This window comes from Barbatula barbatula, assembly GCF_947034865.1.
Source record: "Barbatula barbatula genome assembly, chromosome: 2".
NCBI lineage: Eukaryota > Metazoa > Chordata > Actinopteri > Cypriniformes > Nemacheilidae > Barbatula > Barbatula barbatula.
In genome coordinates this window covers 25,557,529-25,577,732 of record NC_136767.1, presented here as the reverse complement: position 1 = coordinate 25,577,732, position 20,204 = coordinate 25,557,529, and the positions used below count along the sequence as shown (strand labels likewise).

Sequence of the window (20,204 nt, the reverse complement as noted above, 5' to 3'; positions counted from 1 at the left end):
ATCCACTGAGACAGACACAAAGGGAAAATTGAAGTTTGGAATGCACAACTTTATTCAGTAATGCTCCACAAAATCGAACAACTAAAATGCACAGTAAAGGAACTTGAATAGAACTTTCTTAAACAGTTTTTTAAAACAACAATAAGACAAAAGGAAGAATACAAGCACTAAGAACACTCCTCTGTGGTCACGTTGAGACTCTGCGCAGACTCACTCAAAGGAAGAACAGTTTGTCAGAAAGCTGGATTGCAGGCTCTGAATGGAGGTACTGGCCAGAGAGGAAGGCCAGTTTGTGGGCGTATTTGCACGGTGCCGGTACGCGTATTGTTCCGGGCCAGTTCCAGTACAGATGGCACATCTTGAAGGTCAACCTGCCAGATGCAAAATTGTGTTATGTGCAGTTGTTTCATAACTAATATATATTTTAAAATTGCTTAAGTTAATATTACAAATTAGACCAAACTGTGTTCATACCTCTGTAAATGATCAGGGGTTAGGTTAGCTGTATTATATACGGTAACGTAATGTGTGGGTAGCCCACAGCCCTGTCGGATTGAATGAGCCATGAGGTAGAAATCCACCCTAAAGAGCAAAAACATCAATTTATATACATATATACTAATTTATAAAATACACTTCAAGTTAATGCACTACGTTTTGCAACGCATTGCACGTCTAGATGTAGAACACAGTTAAAGACGTTTGGCGAACTGCCTGGTCTGTGCCAGCATCAGCTGTGTAAACCAACCAGTCTCTGTTTGTGACCGTGTGATCCAATATGGTTCCTGGCGAGGGAGTGCCAAAGTGGTCTGAACTGCAGGAGTACAAGGTGGTGCTGATTCTTTTCTGCACCACGATGAAAGCCAGTTTTGGCTCGTAGTTTGGTATCGTCTCGAAGCATTTCAGAATCTGTGGAATCTCGTACTGTTCCACGGTCTTTAGCTGTCCGTCTGACACGCCGTCCCGATAGATGACAATCTTCTCGGGGAAGGTATGGTTCACCTGTTAACATGAAGCAGGTTTATGGTTAATGACAGGTTTTAAAAGACTGCTCCAGCCCAAATCAAACAAACCTAAAACAGCACATCGAGAGCTGAATTTGCCAATTGGAGCTAAACGCTATAATATACATTGGGTCTCCAAGAACACAACTGGGGCGATGCCCTTCCCTAGATGTTCACAAGCACTATAGTGTTACCACAGCGAATTGCCCTATATATTTTGTATGTAATAAAGGCCCATAAACATCCAATTCTTAGCCTTATAAAACTTAACAGTGTACACAGTGAAAGCTAATTATTGTCTAAAATACAAACACTGTAAATCTTGAGTTAAACATTATCTTATCCTTTAGGATTTATAACATTATCTATGTCCGACTCAATTTCGATTAATAATGAAAGCCGTATCAAAATGTTAACAATATTTATATACATCATAAACAAACATTTAACCTACTTAATATGGTTGTAAATGTAAAAACACTTTACCTCGTAGTACTTCTGCAGGGCGGCGAGCAGACACACTCTGAAGCCATTGATGATCTCTTCATGAGGCATTTGGAAAGTAACTCTGGAGTACCATTTAGTCAGCATGCTGTGCAGACACCATTAATACATTTATTTGACTTGCCAACTAAAAAAAATGTTAGGTGGTGCAACCAAATTTTTGTTAGTATTTATCAATGCAACCCTGACCTTGCCAGTTCATAATATAGTTTTTTATTACTACTAAAAGGTGTTTGATGAAATGCCATTTTGCTTGGTTGTACCACATGACAAAAGTGTACCAGCTTACAGATTACATGAAAGTAGCTATATATATATATTTATCTTTTCCTGCAATATCCTCGAATATCTTTATTTAGCACCAAACACGCTTAATTTTAAACCTTTCCGTTTAAAAAATAAGTTATGAGCACCAACCTGCCCATCTTAAGGGCTTTACACTTAATACATAACTGCTAACCGATTTTGTTTACATAAATACTCGCCAAGACAGATATTTCAACTTAATTATGTGTATTTGACCATTCAAGCAATAAGCCTAAAAAGACTACTGGCGTGCTGTCAGACTGCATGAGCATATGTTTGCTCCCGCTGATGGTAGTAAAAGAAAACGCTTTTGTGATGTTGAGAGTAATTTACAAGATTATTTGATTTTGCTACACTAAATTACCCTGTAACATCAGTATATTGCTTCACCTGGTCCGATCGTCGTATGTGAGACTGAAGGCAAGTAAGGATCACACACACATCATTCACTCACTTGTGCGACAGGCAACATTTGTTCAATATCATAGTGGAAATAAGGCATTAATCAATCAAACTAGACATAATTAGATATTTTTTGCAGATAATTTGGCGGTGAAATAAAATATGTTTTATGTTTTTGTTGATTGTGCAATTTATGCTGCGAGTATGGTATTGCGAAAAACTGGAGGGACTGTGTATGTATGTATGTATGTATGTATGTATGTATGTATGTATGTATGTATGTATGTATGTATATATATGTCTTTTCAATTACGGTGGTTTAACCCACGTAGTAAAGTAATTTGAGTACTGATTTTTCCTAGTAGGTTTCTTATCAAAACAATAGTCGTGCATCCCCTAATATATATATATACACACATATATAAACATCAACCTGCTGTAAAGGGACTTTGGGTGGTCCCAATCAAAAGATCAACCCAGACAAACCAAAACCATTTCATTTCAGTTACCTGTTGAGACTTGCCACAAAGCCCATAACAGATCGGCTTTTCTTGCTTGCATCATGATGAACATCCACTCCAATCACCATAAGGTATTTCTGTCAATAAATACATATTTAATAATTGTCAAATGGCACATGGCTGCTGGGCACTGAAAGCACACACTTACCAGAGGAACACTAACTGTCCACAGCTCTCCTCCCAGTTTACAGTTAATCTGCAGAAGGATCTTTTGAGCGATGCTGCGGAGCTTCTGAGGCTGAGAGATGGTCCGCACATTGATGGCCTAGAAAAAGAAAGAAAACAGACATGTATGTGACTTAGGAATGTAATGCTAAATATATATCTATATTTTATAAACATAAAATCTAATAAAAAAGTAACATTGTCATTTAAGATTCAATCAAAATTAACTTTATTTAGTTTCAGTTCTTTTATTTTTATCTTTGGTTGCATTATTGTTAACCAAGCAGCTAATAATGTAGTAAAAATACAAATCTTGAGAATGAGATCAAATGAAACCTGTGATGGTACTGGACTCTGAATACAGCAGAGCTTTTTGATGGCGCTGTACAAGTCGTCTCGGTTTCCCGTCATAATGCAAACAACCAGCTGCAGACGAGGCTGAAACCCAGGAGAGAGCCAACACTGCATTACAATAAACATTAAATAGGACCAACAAATCCTCAAAAATAACATTTAGTCAGTAGTATTTAGTCATGTCACACACCAACCTCACCCTAACATGATTCGTGTTACATGTCCTAAATAACATTGCATTGCCACGTAAAATGAAATCGATATGTTTAAATACAAAAGAGATTTCATGTTAAGAATTTTTTTTTACTATCTAATTGTATTGACAATTTCTTACTTCACTGGTGAGTTGAGAGTGAATGCTCTTGACAAAGGTTTCGGTTCGGTCGTCTCGCAGCTCAATGCAGATTGGTCGCTCGATTCTGATGCCCATGGGTCCGGCGACCCTGGAGAAGGTGGACACCAGATCCTCTGCCTGATCGGCTGCTCGTCGGGGATAGAAAATAGCCCAACAGTTCAGAGGGATCTAACAAAGAGGAATCATAAAACGAGGTTTGTTAGCTCTCGAACAAGGTTTATTAAATTAAAGGATTTGTATAATCGTAGTCGTTCCTTTCCTTTGAATTCATGAAAATAGTTCATAAGTCTATTTAAATCTTTAAGTCGAAAGGGCTGTCAATTTATTCATACCAGTTTGCTTGGAAGAAACCATTTTTAACCTTACATACATTTTGCAAAGTGTGTGAGGCAAGATACAAAATAACACAGCGATCTGACTTGTGATTTCCATGCATTTCAAGATGCTGTTTCTATGGCCTGTGAACTTCAGTTTTAACAGCTCCAGAAATCCGCCTCCTCTCAGCATCTGCCGGGCGTTGCACATGTACACTCCTTCGCAAACCTATGACTCACAGCAATTTTGTGTCTGAGATCTCAGATTGTGCTGACTCACAGTGCTGATGGAAGGGTCTCGAACCACCTCTCTGGACCAGTCCACTGATGAAGACGTGACAAAGGAGGCTGATTGCATGCAGATGGTTTCACTGGGCAGAGATCTTCCTCGCGTCTATGTAGGTAGAAAAGTTTGGAATTTAAAGGGGACATTTCAAGAAAATCTGACTTTTTCAATGTTTAAGTGCTGTAATTGCTTCTCTGGTGCGTCTACAAACTCAGAAAATATGAAAAATGACAACCCAGTAACTTTGTAATCTCTGCAAGTCGGTGAGAAACTTAGTCGAACAGATTTTGCTCCCCTTGAGTGGTTTTTATATTACCGCCCCTTTTTCTGAACGGGTCCACCCATGGCCATTTTTGTTTTCACAAGCGACATATGTGAATTACTTCTGACACCATGACAAAATAGAGACACACAACAAAACAGCGTGTTTCTCCTCACATGCAAAACTGGGCATTTAGAGCATGGTATAATAAAATATCTGTGGTGTGTTTTGCATTGAAAAATCTCCCCTTTAGGCTAGTTATGAATCACGATGAACATTATATCGTATGCTAATTGACATAACCACTACAAATAATTAAGCATGAACAGTACATCAGTGATTTCAGTTAATATTTGCATCAGTTGATACTGGACTCGGACAACATTTTTTTAAATGTAGCATACTCCAACAAAAATAATCCTTAAAACTGAATTGACAGGTGCCAGTTTGCATTTCCATTCTCACCACCAGAATATCTGGACTGATGCAGAGGCCCCATCGCGCCAGTTCACGGAGAGCCTCGTCATTGGTGTTGATGTTGTGCAGCAGTTTCTTCAAACTCTGGGTGTGCTGCTCTGCTCCCATATTGATGTGCATGGTCAGATCCTTGGATAGATATGAATGAAGCCGACAGGTTACCCACAAACAACTCTCTGACACTTCAATAGTACTAACTGGATTACCTACATAAAGGTTCTGATTGCCAGGGCACACAAATACTGAAAATGTGTATCAAAAGCCACTTTGCATAAAAGTAACTGCTAGATGCATAAATGTAAATGTATTGATGGCCTTCCACTGGTCATGGAATCATACCTTCATTGCTCTAAAGTCCTTCCTCATCTTCTCGGGTATGCCAGTCATGAAGGAGAGCTCAGGAAGCAGTAAAATCTCACCAGTTATCACCTATTATAAAACAAATCCTGTCTGTATCCTAGTATCACATTGTATCTTGTATCTCCATGTATATTACATAGTGGCATGTTAAATGATGTCTGCTATTTTTGTAAACACCAAAGAAAATCAAGAACTTGTTTATTATCTAGTTAAACATTCTCAAGGGGGTTTAAATATAACAACTGCTACCTGGGGAAGTGTAACAAAACACATTGGTGATATAGTAATATGTTAGCCAGGAACATTAGCCATGGGTCTGTTAATATCACGAATGAAAAAAAGTGTGTAAATAAAGTCGGGTTTTCATGTTATTGGGACAAAGAAATGACTTAATAAAATAACTTTTACTGTTATCAAATGCAAACAGAAGATGGCAGTACAGAGTTTGAATTCAGCTTATAAAGAAACTACTGACTAAAATGTAACCTATGGATTGTTTTACCTTTCCTCCAGGTTTGGATCTCTCCTTTGGACGATGGATGAGTAGCGGCTGGTCCAGTTCCTTTATGGTAATGCCATAGTTTTTCCTGTGCATGCAATACGCAACTTAAAAAATGCAATATGTAAGCCTCTGTGACTCGCACTCATCATCTCAGTAATTCGTATAACAGACAATCAAGTTGTTTTCTAGCCCAACCATAACAAAAGTTCAAATCGGATTCCCAAAATAGCAAATTAACCTGTAGTATTCAACAAATGTAGTCACTGATCCATCAGCCAAGGTGAAAGTGTCTTTGGGAGACTTGGACCACTCAACGCCATCGATACGATAAGTGCGGTTATTATAGCGCGTGATAACGATTGAGCCGACAAACTCCTTTGTGCATTCGTCCTGAAAGCTCTCTCGACTCTCCTGGTAAATCACATTCCTACAGCAGACAAAACAGTTTTGAAAAGACGTCAGGGTTGAGCAAATGAGATCACTGGACAGATTTCTGCAAACAAATCCTATTGATTTTCGCCTGAGGTTCAAAACATAAGACCAACACTGTCTAGCGTGCATCAATAAAGATAAATTCCAGAACTTTTCCAGTACTTTCAATGCGTGTTTTTATGTTTTTCCAGTATACATAAGACATTGTGCTAAAAAAAGATCCTAAATGACATTCCCAACTTGACAATTGTTTAAATTCTGCTCATTACACACAGAGGGACGTGCAGCAGCACACAATAATGCCAAATATTGCAAATAAATGGATTACAATGTAAAAGATTATTGTCCTCTTGCTATTTCCGCCATGCAAGTAGCGAATCCGCCATGGTGTGAGCGCAACTGGCTCTGAAAGGGAATCGGAGGGACTCTGATTGGTTTACTGCACGTTATGCCCATAACACATGACTCCTTAAGAGAATAGGGATAACCCTTTTAGATCATGTGGTGGGCGTGGCGATCACTTCTATCGTTAAACTAGCAAAACTGGATTTGGAGACACCCTAAGTACACTTGCGCCATGCGCTTTAGAACATGCGCTTAGATCATTAATTTAGAGCCCAATGAGATGATCCATCGCGCTTTGTCTTCTTGAGTCTATCACAAGCACACACCATAAAGAGCAAAACAGCTTTTAATTTATCAATTTGATAATAAATAATTTTAAAATAAATAATTTGGATTTCAAGATTTTCTTTACAAACAGGTTATGACTTCAAAACATTACGTGCACTGGACGAAAAGCGCAGCATCGCGTCTACAATTCACAGGTATGCATAAGCTCAAGTTCAAGTTCAAAATCCACTTCTGATGCAGGATGGGTCAGTAATTAGGTTTATTTTAATTCTGTTTTAGTTGAAAAACATGGCTTTTGAATATTAAGCCATGAATAGGCTCTATATCACTTTGGTGTATCCGTTATAGTTTTCTTGTAACTAATATTCGTGGTAAAATCACTAACATAAATTAACCATGGTAAAATGGCAAAACGTCAAATCAATGAAAAATAATACCTTAATATTGAAAATATTTATACAATAACTCTGTGGGAATAGGCTATTTAGCACAGTGGGCGAGCACATGCCCTTCGGGTCTGTCCATTGGCTACTGCACTGTGATTTTCAACTATAACTCTTGGGTTCCCAAACACTCGGCTGCGGTACATTTCACTTAGGGAACAGTGACATGACTAAAAATTACACTTGTTCGTTGATTCACTTATTTATTGTGCTTGGACAATGGATGCGCGAGCGGCGCTTTTGTAAATGCTCACTAAAGTAAATCAATCTAAGAAAAATGAGGTAATATATAGAATTATAACGGGAGATTGTTCAGTGAAATATGAATCAAAATTAGTCATTTTGCTAAATATATTTTGCCCATTCCGCCCACCCCAATTACAATAAAATGTATTAGTTTATGATAAGAAAACAATGAAATGGAACGAATGTGTGTTTTTTCCCAGTGTTAAAAATGTACGAGATGGGTCCTGAACTGAAAACATTTGGAGCCCGTGGTTTATAAAGTATGTAAGGGAAACAGATGGAAATATTCTTATAGATGACCAAAGTAAAAAAAAGCCAAATAACGTAGTCTACTTTTTGTCAAGAACATAGAACAAATATATAATAATATATTGGCAAATATTATTTGAGACGAGTTTTGCATAATTGTGTTTGTTACATGTGACTAATATTTTAAAGAATAAGGATTTATATATGAGGTTTTTTTTACGTGGGCTAAAAAAGCTAACTCCCATGGAGAAAAATGTCCTTTTGGAAGACTTTGGAGAAGGTTACTCGATAATTTAGTTTTAATCCTAAATTGTATTTCATTTTCAATCCACCCATGTTGTCTTTTCCATATGAATAATTCAGATGCAAAACTGAATTATTAGGCTCTTCTATTTAACATCACTTCCAGATATTTCAGATCGGGCAGAGTCTGGCATTTAGTGGGTTTTAAAGCAAAATTATTTGAGAAACGTATACTATGTGTAGAGAACATTAACTTAACATCATAATCTAATTTTTGACGTTGACGTAGGGTGCTTTTAGAGGGTTTTGAATCGGAACTCTTCAATATGTAGCCATCCGCCACAGCCGCAGAATTAGAGTGGCAAGCAAAGCTCGAGCAGAATGTTTTTGATGCGAACGGCAAACGCAATAAGAACTTTTAAGTTATTTTATCTAAAAAGTGAACTGCACATACTGATTTGATAAGAAATTAAAATGTCAAGCAGTTTCAAGCCCTTTATTCCGAATCAAAGCATTTTTTACCTTAGCATTAAAAAAATGTAATCTTCCAGATTTTCAGCACCCGTACGAACCCTGAAGATATTTGCCCTGTTAAGAATTTTAGTGAGCTCCCTTTTAGATTTTAAAACCAATCATACTCACATGATGTCCAGAACGGAGTCATTACGCAGCACCTTATGCGAGACGTCCACAATCAGGTACAGACCACCATCAGTATGCTTGATACTGGTGAAGTACCCAGGCCACACCTGCAGCCTGAAGCACACAAACAGTCAGATGAGGTACAAGCACTCTCACGGCTCGAACAGAACAAAAGAGTAGGTAAACTTATTATCGCAAGAGCAGCGGTTCACAATGTGCTTCTGGTAATCACAGGGCTCGAGAGCTCAACCTGGTGAAAATACCGAAGCTCAAGTCAAGATTGATTCAGCGTGATGCCAAACAACATCGGGCACAGCAAATCTGCTTGGAGTGTAATCACGGACAATCAGGTCGGTAGAAAATACCTGTGTTTGCCAAGAATCACAACAGCATTGGGGTCGTAATGGTTTCTGCCTACCAGTTTCAGGCCCAATATCTTCATCACTCTGGAAAGAGAGAAAAAGAATGAGACAAACAGGACAGCGAAGAGGATTGTCAACAAGCTTTGACTGTCAACAAGCCATTATTACCCAGATGAGTCTCGTGCATGCAGGAAAAATGGTGCAATACACCAGCTGTAATTGAAAAGACTCAAATGTGGGAGATAAAGTCCTTGTTTCCTTTCTGCTTTTTACGTCACACGCTTAACATAATTAGGTTTATTTGATTTTGATAATTCCGTGATGACTCTTATGATCTTTTCTGAAGTGTGGGCTGTGGCCCAGCATGCATTGCAGGCCCCCTGTTAGTTCTTCGAAAAAATTTCTTATCATTAAAGAAATTCACTTATATATTTTTATATACTGTGAGAATGAAGAAAAAACCTTTAACCGACATTTCTTTTTTTTTCTAAATAATAATCAGAAAGGAAGCAGGTTCCCATGGCAACCAGTAAGCTTGCAGTGTTGGCAAGCAAACTGTTTGTGTGCGTTTTGGCCCAATCTCTGCTAAACTACATATTCAGCCCAGCTATCAAATTCAAAGCCTTGATATTACCCATGACGGGATGTTATTGTACCAACTTTTGTGTCAACCTCTCACTGAATCTGAATGCAGATTTTTATCAAGTTAAGCCAATAGCTACTTTAAATAAATAAAAATGTTATATAATGAAAGGCAAGAAACACTATTGAGACCGCATCGAACTTGATTTATTTCCCAGCACATTCGCATGGATGGGTGAGAAGGCGCAGGTGAGCGATCTCTGAGGAGCATGTTTTCACTCCTGGCTATCATTCCCTACAGAGACTGGAGCTAACTGTGGATTTCAAACACGGATGACTTGAAGAGCCCTGACACTCAAGGACACCACACTAGGGAATCCGGCAAGTGATACGACTGCTACGGGTTTTCTCTTATGAAAAGAGAATTCTTTCTGTAACAAAGAGGGGAGAATTATCCTTATTGAAAACACAAGAAGAGATCCTGTATTTTTCTGTTTGAATGGGCTGTGTGAGCTAGTAATTTTATGGAAATGTGCACCAGACAATCGAAGCACAATGCACGGGGCATCGTATCCCACATGCGATGCACTTCACTCGCCCTTACGGTTTCAGTGTGGAGGAGGAGCAGGAAGTGATATCAGCTGTGATATTTCACCTCTCATTTCTGACTCATTATCCGAGTTGATAAGAATCCAGAGAATTTTACACAAAGCTGGGTTTGAATTCAGAATAACTTATTTTTGAAACTGTAACTGCTGGGCACTGCTCGTTAAATCAGACATACAATGAGATACGTTAAGCAAGTAGTTATTTAAGGATAATGCATACTGCTTAGTATGCAATAAGCAAAATAGTAGTATTTCAGTTCTAAAATGACGACTGTGTCAAAAGGGCATTGCTTCACTCTTTTATAGCAATTCTACTTATAACGTTGGTCCAAGTATGCTAATCAAAAATATATGTATCATTTTAAATGGCCATGCAATTAAACAGGATGTGTGTAAAATGAAAAAGACTTTATCTTTAAGCTTTCCATACTGTATGACTGGTTATAATTGGATAACCTGTACCTTAAGACATAGATCACACTGCCATTCCTCAGAGAAGGCCAAGCTGTTGAATACTAATTAGGTGTTTATATGTAAATGTGGCTGGTCATTTTTCACCTATTTGTGTAGCTTAATAAACCAATAAATTATGTAGTTTAGAGCATTAGTACACATGTAAGCATCTTATTTCCTGTTTTACTGACAGCTTTTAACTGTCCCATGGCAAACCACTAATGGGGTTGTACATTTATAAACGGCGAATATTTCTGTTGTCTCTCAAGAGGACATTTAAAATCTTAAAAAGCGAGGTCTTGAGTATTGAGACGACACACCTCCTCAGGACGACATTATAGAACGGGTTGCATAGGTCTGAGCTGGGCGGCAAAATCTTGGTCAACTGAATCTTGATGACGATTTCCTGGTTGTCCGTTTTTCTTTCAGCCTTGAGATGAACAACCTGTTACAATATTGAAAATGAGAAGAAGAAACGCATCATTGCAACATACTACATGCTGTGCCAGTTTCATGTGTTGTGTATCTCTCTGCTCTGTCTACTTTTTCCAATATAAAATAATCTCAACTCAAATCAGTATTTCATTGATTTATTTGCCAAACAGCCACGTAATAAGCTGGATAATGTACAGTCAGCTGGTCTTTATTGAAAATGAAATAAAAGGGATAATCGAGTGCAAAGATGAGCAAAATGAGAAACAAGAAACTAGCATGGCTATACAGGATATTCCATGCCGAACATGCCTCAATAGCTTTACTAAAATTAAAGTACAAAAACATACCATAGTTTTTCGAACGTGTACCTTATAAATACTATGGCATACTCAAATGACATCACCATCACTGCACCATGATAAATTTGTCCCATACTTAACCACACATACACACCTCATCAAGACGTTTGGGCAGGTAGAGGATAGATCCATCAAACGCCACCACCTCTCCTGTAGTGGGTCGATGTTCCTTCATCATACCAAAGCGCATAGAGAGAGACTCCACGTTGGGGCTAAAATGCAAAGACAATTAAAAAATCATTAATCATCCGATTTAAAAAAGATGCTGTTCATCATAATTGTCAATATTATAATGATCAATAATATTTAAATCAACAGACAGCCGTCGGCCATGAGTGAAGATCAGCATGTCAGACAAGCAATTGTACAGTTTTGGAACCACTTGACCATGAGTAATTCATGACAGTACTTTCATTTTTGGGTGAACAATACCTTTAATACTTTGTCCAAAACAATAAAGACTTACGTAAAAGTCACATGGTACTGAAACACAGCCTCATTTTTGCAGGAGATGGGGATGTAGTTTGATCCGATAGATACAGGATTGCCCTTAGTGCCAATTTTCTTCAGCGGCTCCCTGCAGAAGACACACACACAGTTTAAACATGAATTATCCATAATTCACCCTTTCTCAACATTTAATCAGCCTCATATAGTTTTGAACCCACATCCTTTATCCTAATTAAAAAATAATAATGATTTTGAAAACAATCAGTTAACTAATATTTTTTAGCCTAGAAAAGTGCTCTAGATTAATTTTTCCACTGGTCACACTGATGCAACTCACTTTCTCAGTTGGTGGCACCAACGTACAATTTGGTCACACCCTTTTTTTATTGTAATCATAATGACCTCAGTGGATGAATCGTTCAGTTAATTCGTCACTCTGTCTTTTAAAATAGTCGGCTATAGACCGCCTGGTATTCACGCTTTAACGCTTGTGTTTTATTATCTATGCACTGTGCACTATTAGGGAGGGGCAAATCGAACCTGATCGGTTAACAGGAAGTGTTTTTCATGAGTCAAAAAAGGTCTTCCGTGGTAGGTGACAACCATGTTCATCCACAGTTAAAAGTCCCCTTCTTGTGAACTGCAAGCTCAATAAATCCCCCAAAAATGTAAATAAACATTGTGTACAGTTGTATTTATTTAGTTTCTTTCAAGTTATATAGTGCATCCGGAAAGTATTCACAGTGCTTCACTTTTTCCACATTTTGTCATGTTACAGCCTTATTCCAAAATGAATTCAATTCATTATTTTCCTCAGAATTCTACAACCAATACCCCATAATAATAATAATAATGTGAAAGAAGTTTGTTTGAAATCTTTGCAAATTTATTAAAAATAAAAAATGAAAAAAGCACATGTACATGAGTATTCACAGCCTTTGATCAATACGTTGTTGAAACAACGTTGACACCAATTACAGCCTCAAGCCTTTTAGAGTATGATGCTACAAGCTTGTCACGCCTATTTTTGGGCAGTTTTTCCCTTTCGTCTTTGAAAAACTCTCAAGCTCCATCAGGTTGAACGGGGAGTGTCGGTGCACAGCCATTTTCAGATCTCTCCAGAGATGTACAATCGGGTTCAAGTCTGGGCCACTCAAGGACATTCACAAGTTGTCCTGTAGCCACTCCTTTGTTATCTTGGCTGTGTGCTTCGGGTCATTGTCCTGTTAGAAGATGAACCTTCGCCCCAGTCTGAGGTCCAGAGTGCTCTGGAGCAGGTTTTCATTGAGGATGTCCCTGTTCATTGGTGCATTCATCTTTCACTCGATCCTGACTAGTCTCCCAGTTCCGGCCGCTGAAAAACATCCCCGCAGTGATGGTGCTGCCACCACGCTTCACTGTGGGGATGGTATTGGCCAGGTGATGAGCGGTGCCTGGTTTCCTCAAGACATGACGCTTGCCATTCAGGCCACGAAGTTCAATCTAGAGAATTTAGTTTCTCATGGTCCGAGAGTCCTTCAGGTGCCTTTTGGCAAACTCCAGGCGGGCTGTCATGTGCCTTTTTCTGAGGAGCGGCTTCCATCTGGCCACTCTGCCATACAGGCATGATTGGTGGAGTGCTGGAGAGATGGTTGTTCTTTTGGAAGGTTCTCCTCTCTCCAGAGACATGCTGGAGCTCTGTCAGAGTGACCATCGGGTTCTTGGTCACCTGCATGACTAAGGCCCCCGATCGTGCAGTTTGGCTGGGCGGACAGCTCTAGGAAGAGTCCTGATGGTTCCAAACTTCTTCCATTTACGGATGATGGAGGCCACTGTGCTTACTACCCCTGGGCCCTTCCATGCCGCAGAAATTGTTTTTGCTGCAGACATTTACCACAGGTGGACTCCAATAAAGCTGTAGAAACATTTCAAGGAAGACCAGTGGAAACAGGATGCACCCGAGCTCATTTTTGAGTGTCATGGCAAAGGCTGTGAATACTTATGAACATGTGCTTTTTTTCGTCTTTTATTTTTAATACATTTGCAAAGATTTCAAACAAACTTCTTTCACATTATTATTATAGAGTATTGGTTGTAGAATTCTGAGGAAAATAATGAATTGAATTCATTTTGGAATAAGGCTGTAACATGACAAAATGTGGAAAAAGTGAAGCGCTGTAAATACTTTCGGGATGCACTGTATTGGCTATAAATTGATCTAGCAGAAATATAACCTGTCACTCTTCACAATCCTCCTTTATTTAGCTAGCTCGAAACTCAAAAGCAACTCAGAACTTAATTATTATACATGTACTTTACACACATTGTCATAAATAAACTGTAAATACTAAATATTACAGTTTTGTTAAATAGTCTAAGCCCGATTGTGTCCTGATGTGTATTGAGTGACTGATTTAATGGCTTCAGTGTTCGAAATTCGAGTTGTTAAAACAAAAGTAATCAGTTCAAATGAGTCACTAGGTCACGAATCGGAAATTAGCAGACATTGACGTGCTGTTTGTTATTTACAGCTGTTAGTACATTGCAAAAGATAAGGGTAAACATGGAAAACACTTCACTGGATAAGTTTTCAGCTGCATGTGCGGAACACTTGTCAGAGAAGAAATGGCACCATGTTTTTGAGCACATCCACACACGGCTGTAATTCAGAATTCTCTGAACGCGCCACATGAAACATGGATTCTGTCTTTTGACCTCGCTTTTAATAAACATGTGAGGGAGAGTTCAGAAACCAACATGTTTGACTACATTTCGTGCTGTGCAGAATGATCGGAATATGACAATAATGTTCTGTAAGAGCATTTTAAAAACATGGAGCAGTCTGTCCCAAAATTTTATGCCGAATGTAATCAAACACACACTTAAGTTTGGGGACAGAGGGAGCGCATGAGCTGTCTGCTAGCTCATTCCTGCACGTACCACAGTGCGTCATTAACCACTCATAAATCCCATTAAATGTTCAAATAAATCTTTTGCGATGCAAAAATTCATTTTACTCACTCGTACGAACGAGACCCTGTGAAATTTAAACCTAGTTGTCTTTAAATTATCCAACTTAATCAGTAGTCATACCCGACTGTCTCAATTGTCACTTCCACTTTAGGTGTTGTGCCTGGAGGGGCTGGGACATCTTCAGAGACGGAGGGTGCCCCTGGCAGAGGGAAAGAGGTGGTAATAGGGGACACGAGGCCCGTTGGGGTAGTCGGGCCACGACCTACACCTATGTGAGGCAATGCTGTTCTGCCAAGACCAACAAATCCTCTGCCGAGAAAGCTGTAACCATGCAAAATGAAAAGACCAGTGTTTGGAACAAATGGAAACACAACAACTACCTGCTATGCAAAAAGTTCTGTTTGACAACATTATAGCCACCAAAACAAACCAAAGGGTAAATTCCTACCCCACAGTCTCCGTTGTTACTTCTGCTTTGGGAGGTGTTCCTGAAGGAGCTGGGCCATCTTCTGAGAGAGAGGGCTTAGATGCCAGGGATAAAGGGGCAGAAATGGTAGACACAAGTCCCATTGGGGAAGTCGGGCCACGACCCACACCCATAAGAGGTGATACTGTTCTGCCAAGACCAACAAATCCTCTGCCGAGAAAACTGGAAACATGCAGTTAAATTTGAATGACCTGTGAAACACAACAGTCTGCTACACAACAGGTTCATCACGTATAACAGCAGCTTTAGAGATCATCCATCCAGAACTGGAAATTCTGTCATTACTAACGCACCCACATGTCGTTCCAAACCTGTATGCTTTACTTTTCTCAACAGAACACAAAAGATATCAGGCAAACAAATTACAACTGACAGTCTTAGTCACCATTTACTTTTATTGTACGGTTAAAAATAAGAAGTCAATATTATTTGAAACGTCTCATTACGTTCCACAGAAAAAAATAAGTCATACAGGCTCGTAAATGACTGCTATCTACAAAAACGAGAAAAGACAACCAGCAGAGCGCAATATTTGTGCACACTGGGATGTCTACTCTTATAGCCACACCTGACTGGTTGATCTTTTTCTAGATGCAAAGCTGATGCCCCAACGGTGCTGATCTTAGACTGGACACCTGCTCCAAAATCGCCCACTGCCCCCCGCCCTGCATCAGAAAGGATATACAAATAACAAAGATGGTTATGGTTAAATGTATCATTTTCCAAAAAAGTTTCTAAGTCAGTACAGAACATTGACTTTTTGCCATGTGCCGCCCTCTAAGGCCAATCTGATGATTGGCTTGGCTATGAGAGCTTATTCAATTCCATAACAAGTGCATTATAAACAATATAATTGAAACAGGTTATTACAATCTTGAACAAAAAAGGTGTGATAAATGTGTTTAGGTCGTCCTGTTTAAACGGGGCCAGACAAAAGCGAAGGACCCACAAACAATGGACTATTTCAAACCTTATAAAAATGAAAAAAGCTCTTAAGTGCACACAGATAAATGAGTGTACATTAATTATTCGCATTTACATCGCAGATTAGGGTTTTTATTATGATTTGCTACTTGACCTTCCTGCTGTCTTTAGCAATAAACTGCATGTCTAAGTGGTTGACTATTCAACTTCGTTGGTGTTGCCAAGGATACAAGGATGAAGGAACCCAATGTAAAGCCCACTCCAATCAACCTGGTATTAACATGAATGGAGTATAAAGTAACAGGTATGAATTTGATTTAATGCAGTATACAAGAGGGCTGCTTGTGACGCGTTTCATTTACAATTGCCGACTTCTTATGGCACCAGTCGGATGTGTTGAAGAAAAAAAAGATTGGGAATGATTATATTCTAGTTATGAGGTATTTAATCAACTTTCTGATTTATAATTACATGCAACGAGGATTTCAAATCTTTGCTGGGGACACAAATACACAACAAAATAAAGCATTCCGTCTTTCGATAAAATGTGCGTTTTTGACATACCAATAGGTGCTGCTCCTCTGCCCCATGTTTTTCCAGGCTCGATGCCCATCCCTCTGAACATGGACACCAGTGATGACCCCGGCCCAGGAACATCGACCTATCAAAATAAAGTCATTGGAAACCATGCATAAGCCTAATACCATATCATGTTTCTTTGAAAGACGATATGGCACAAATGTCATGCTCACATACTGTACCTTGGTAGTGACTGGGACCAGCCCTGGCTCTTCTGACTGCAGGGCAGGCATTTCCTCTCGTTTATCTGGTCTTTTGACGTCCATGGCAGGTACAGCTCCTCTACCCATCCCAACATTTGGCTCAGGAATGGGCATCAGAAATCCTCTCCCTCTCCCATAATCTCCCTGTCCCACCTTGCCAACCAGAGACTCGCTGACGGGGCGAGCAATTCCTCTGCCATATGGTGGACCGGTGAAGGGTGGCTGTTTTCCGTCCATTTTTTCCTGTATTGCTATTAATAAAAACTAACAAACGAAGGGCACAAATTTCAGTTTGTGAACAAATTGATGTGCTTTGTTAAAGCACTGCCAGCGGTATTAAATCATACTAATATTTGCTCACATGGCCATTTATAATTTTCATATAAGCATTAGCACATTAGCATGGTTAAAAAATTACTTGCGAGCACGATGCTGTTTTCCGCTAACTAATTCGATTAACAAATGAAGGTCGTTTTCAACGTTTGGCAACCTAAAACTTGGTTCACATTTGAATCTACTTCGCAATTGTAAATAAAATACCAAATATATGCAAGTTGTTACTAGGGCGAAAAATCCAGTCAGGGATAGCACCTGCGCAAAGCGTGATTGAGCACGTGAGGAAAATGAAGCTAAACATTCGACAGCAGGCTAACTTAGATGCAACACATCAATAAATAAAATTCGCTTTTTCTTACCACAACTCATGTTGATATGTGCGTAATGAGATAGATACTTTTAAATATACCTGCAGATATAAGCCATGCGTGATTGAGACGACGCGGCGATGGTTGACCTCTGACTGTCAATTACAAATACTGAGCCTGTTCGATTCGCGATTCTTCTGATGATTCGTCAAAGTGATTCGCATGAACAGCAATATTCATGAAGCGATGTAGGTCTTGAATCAGTTTAAGTACCTGCTGGAATGAATCAATGAATCATTCTTCGAGTCGCTAAAATGAATCGGACTATTCCGATATACATAAAGCGTAAAATGCGAGTCACGTCTTGAATCAGTTTAATTACTTGCTGGAATGAATCAATGAATCATTCTTCGATTCGAGTGGCTAAAATGAATCGGACTATTCCGGTATACATAAAGCGTAAAATCCGACTCACGTCTTGAATCAGTTTAATTACTTGCTATAATGAATCAATTAATCATTCTTCGATTCGAGTGGCTAAAATGAATCGGACTATTCCGATATACATAAAGCGTAAAAAAGCGAGTTACGTCTTGAATCAGTTTTAGTACCTGCTGGAATGAATCAATGAATCATTCTTCGATTCGAGTCGCTAAAATTAATCGGACTATTCCGATATTCATAAAGCGTAAAATCCGACTCACGTCTTGAATCAGTTTAAGTACCTGCTGGAATGAATCAATTAATCATTCTTCGATTCGAGAGGCTAAAATTAATCTGACTATTCCGATATTCATAAAGCGTAAAATGCGACTCACGTCTTGAATCAGTTTAAGTACCTGCAGGAATGAATCAATGAATCAATTTTACCAAATTGATCATTCGAATTTATTTCGAAATAACTAGACTTCTGCTAAACTTATATTTTATGTGTTTTATTACTAACCCAAGCCTATATTCTCAGGTTTGGTTTTTCACTCAGCTTTTAAACAAAATATTTATGAATCAATTTTTTCAAAGGAATTTAACAGTCCGTTAAAATAACCGTGTGACCAATGGGGTTACAGCACCAATTAAAAGGCCATGAAAGGCTACATAGTCATTTTGACAGTTTCAATTAACCTATTGCTGACACAGCTCATAATTTGTGAAATGGTCCAGTTTCAATAGCCACTAGTAATATAATTATTATGAAAAAACACAGTCAACAAAGTCTTTACAAATCAAAAATAACTTCACATTGTCCTTTTGCTGGTTTTAGAGGAATGTGTGACTAACTTTTTTATGATTTGTATTAAGACACAAACTAATAGAGTAAACATTGTTTTATTATGCAGCCACATACAAGTGTTTGAGCTCACCAGAACTTTCAGAAAAGAAAAATGTCTACAGAAAAACCGCAGCTATTTAAACCAACGCATTGGTTGAGTCGGTAATGTATGTCTTGTTGGGCTTGTTGGGATGCTCAAAAAAAGTGCAGTGTTTTGCAGTGACAATTTTATGAATTTAACAAAGTACACCACGTGTTCAACTGAGTAACATCTTTCTGCCATTTCTTACAAATCTGACAATTCCTGTGCTCCTGTGATCTATGGCCAATGTGTCTACATGTTGCGCACTTCACACGCAGCAGACACATCTCTGGTATATTGTTCGCCAACGGAATACTAAGTATTGAGATGCCATATAGAAATGTTCTTTTGCAGCCAGGAATGATGACTTTCCTGTGGCACAGTGGTAAGATGGCGCTAGCAACACCATGGGTTCGATCCCAGGGGATTCCACATAATCAGAAACAAATGTATAGTACAATGAAATGTAAGTCGCTTTGTATAAAAGCATCTGCCAAATGTAAAATGAGTTTAAAGAAAGTGTACATTAAAAGTTATGTGATCTGTCTCATCAGTACAGCTCAAATAAAAACGTTTTCTTCTGCTACTGAAGTCTTCTGACATGCATGCGTTTACATCACTTTGAACATAGTTTTAAAGCATATCGTTCATTTCATGTGGAAAAGAATTTCAATAAGTGCTTTAGAGATTTAGTTATTTTAATTAAATGTCAATCATAAAAATTGCAATTATGTAGTGTTATTATGCCGCAGTGTCCCTGTAGAGACACAGGTCTTCAATCTAACCTGCATTTCCTGATTCAATTACCTTTCTCTAAAGAAATACTTAATAATTATATTTATCATAAAAATATCATTACAGAATACATAGGTTTGTAAACAAATACCCTTTACGATTCCTCACTAACTAAGGAGTCTCTTAAATGCATTGTGGCATTGCAGTATAAACAGGATCATTTCACTGACAGCAGCGTCTGTCACCAGAAGCAAATTAGTGCATAGTTTTAATGTGAGCTGACACTCATCATCAGTGCTCTGCCCATCAAGCTATTTACTGAATATTGGCCAGTGAGGCTTGAGGGAAGCAGAATGCATTCGTTTGGCGTTCATCTCTT

At 38.6% G+C, this 20,204-nt stretch overlaps 1 protein-coding gene across 15 annotated transcripts; it reads right to left on the bottom strand.

The window, feature by feature from the left end:
- Nucleotides 1-30: 30 nt before the first annotated feature.
- piwil2 (piwi-like RNA-mediated gene silencing 2) lies at nt 31-18,709 on the bottom strand. Of its 15 annotated transcripts, none has more exons than XM_079487179.1 (24): nt 18,557-18,709; nt 17,074-17,358; nt 16,877-16,973; nt 15,957-16,053; nt 15,350-15,550; nt 15,022-15,222; nt 11,966-12,076; nt 11,594-11,711; nt 11,026-11,150; nt 9,066-9,146; nt 8,701-8,814; nt 6,051-6,239; nt 5,813-5,897; nt 5,290-5,379; nt 4,939-5,079; nt 4,206-4,319; nt 3,591-3,779; nt 3,239-3,364; nt 2,886-3,002; nt 2,726-2,814; nt 1,491-1,596; nt 749-1,002; nt 475-582; nt 31-371 (listed from the first exon to the last, which is right to left on the bottom strand). In XM_079487179.1, exons 2-24 carry the CDS (start codon nt 17,329-17,331, stop codon nt 215-217), a joined length of 3,168 nt encoding a protein of 1,055 aa, XP_079343305.1. In that variant the 5' UTR covers nt 17,332-17,358; nt 18,557-18,709; the 3' UTR covers nt 31-214. The 15 variants fall into 15 exon arrangements, with proteins under 15 accessions (XP_079343305.1, XP_079343300.1, XP_079343299.1 ...); XM_079487174.1 differs by having other exon boundaries at nt 3,239-3,340; nt 18,557-18,698; XM_079487173.1 differs by having other exon boundaries at nt 3,239-3,340; nt 18,578-18,696.
- Nucleotides 18,710-20,204: the final 1,495 nt, after the last annotated feature.

Excerpts from the sequence above, each read along its gene's own strand:
- piwil2 (XM_079487179.1), bottom strand. The coding sequence starts at position 17,331 with ATGGACGGAAAACAGCCACCCTTCACCGGTCCACCATATGGCAGAGGA. Across the intron at positions 11,151-11,593 it reads TGCCCAAACGTCTTGATGAG|GTTGTTCATCTCAAGGCTGA; the intron begins GTGTGTATGTGT and ends ATATTGTAACAG. Across the intron at positions 5,080-5,289 it reads AGGACTTTAGAGCAATGAAG|GATCTGACCATGCACATCAA; the intron begins GTATGATTCCAT and ends TATCTATCCAAG.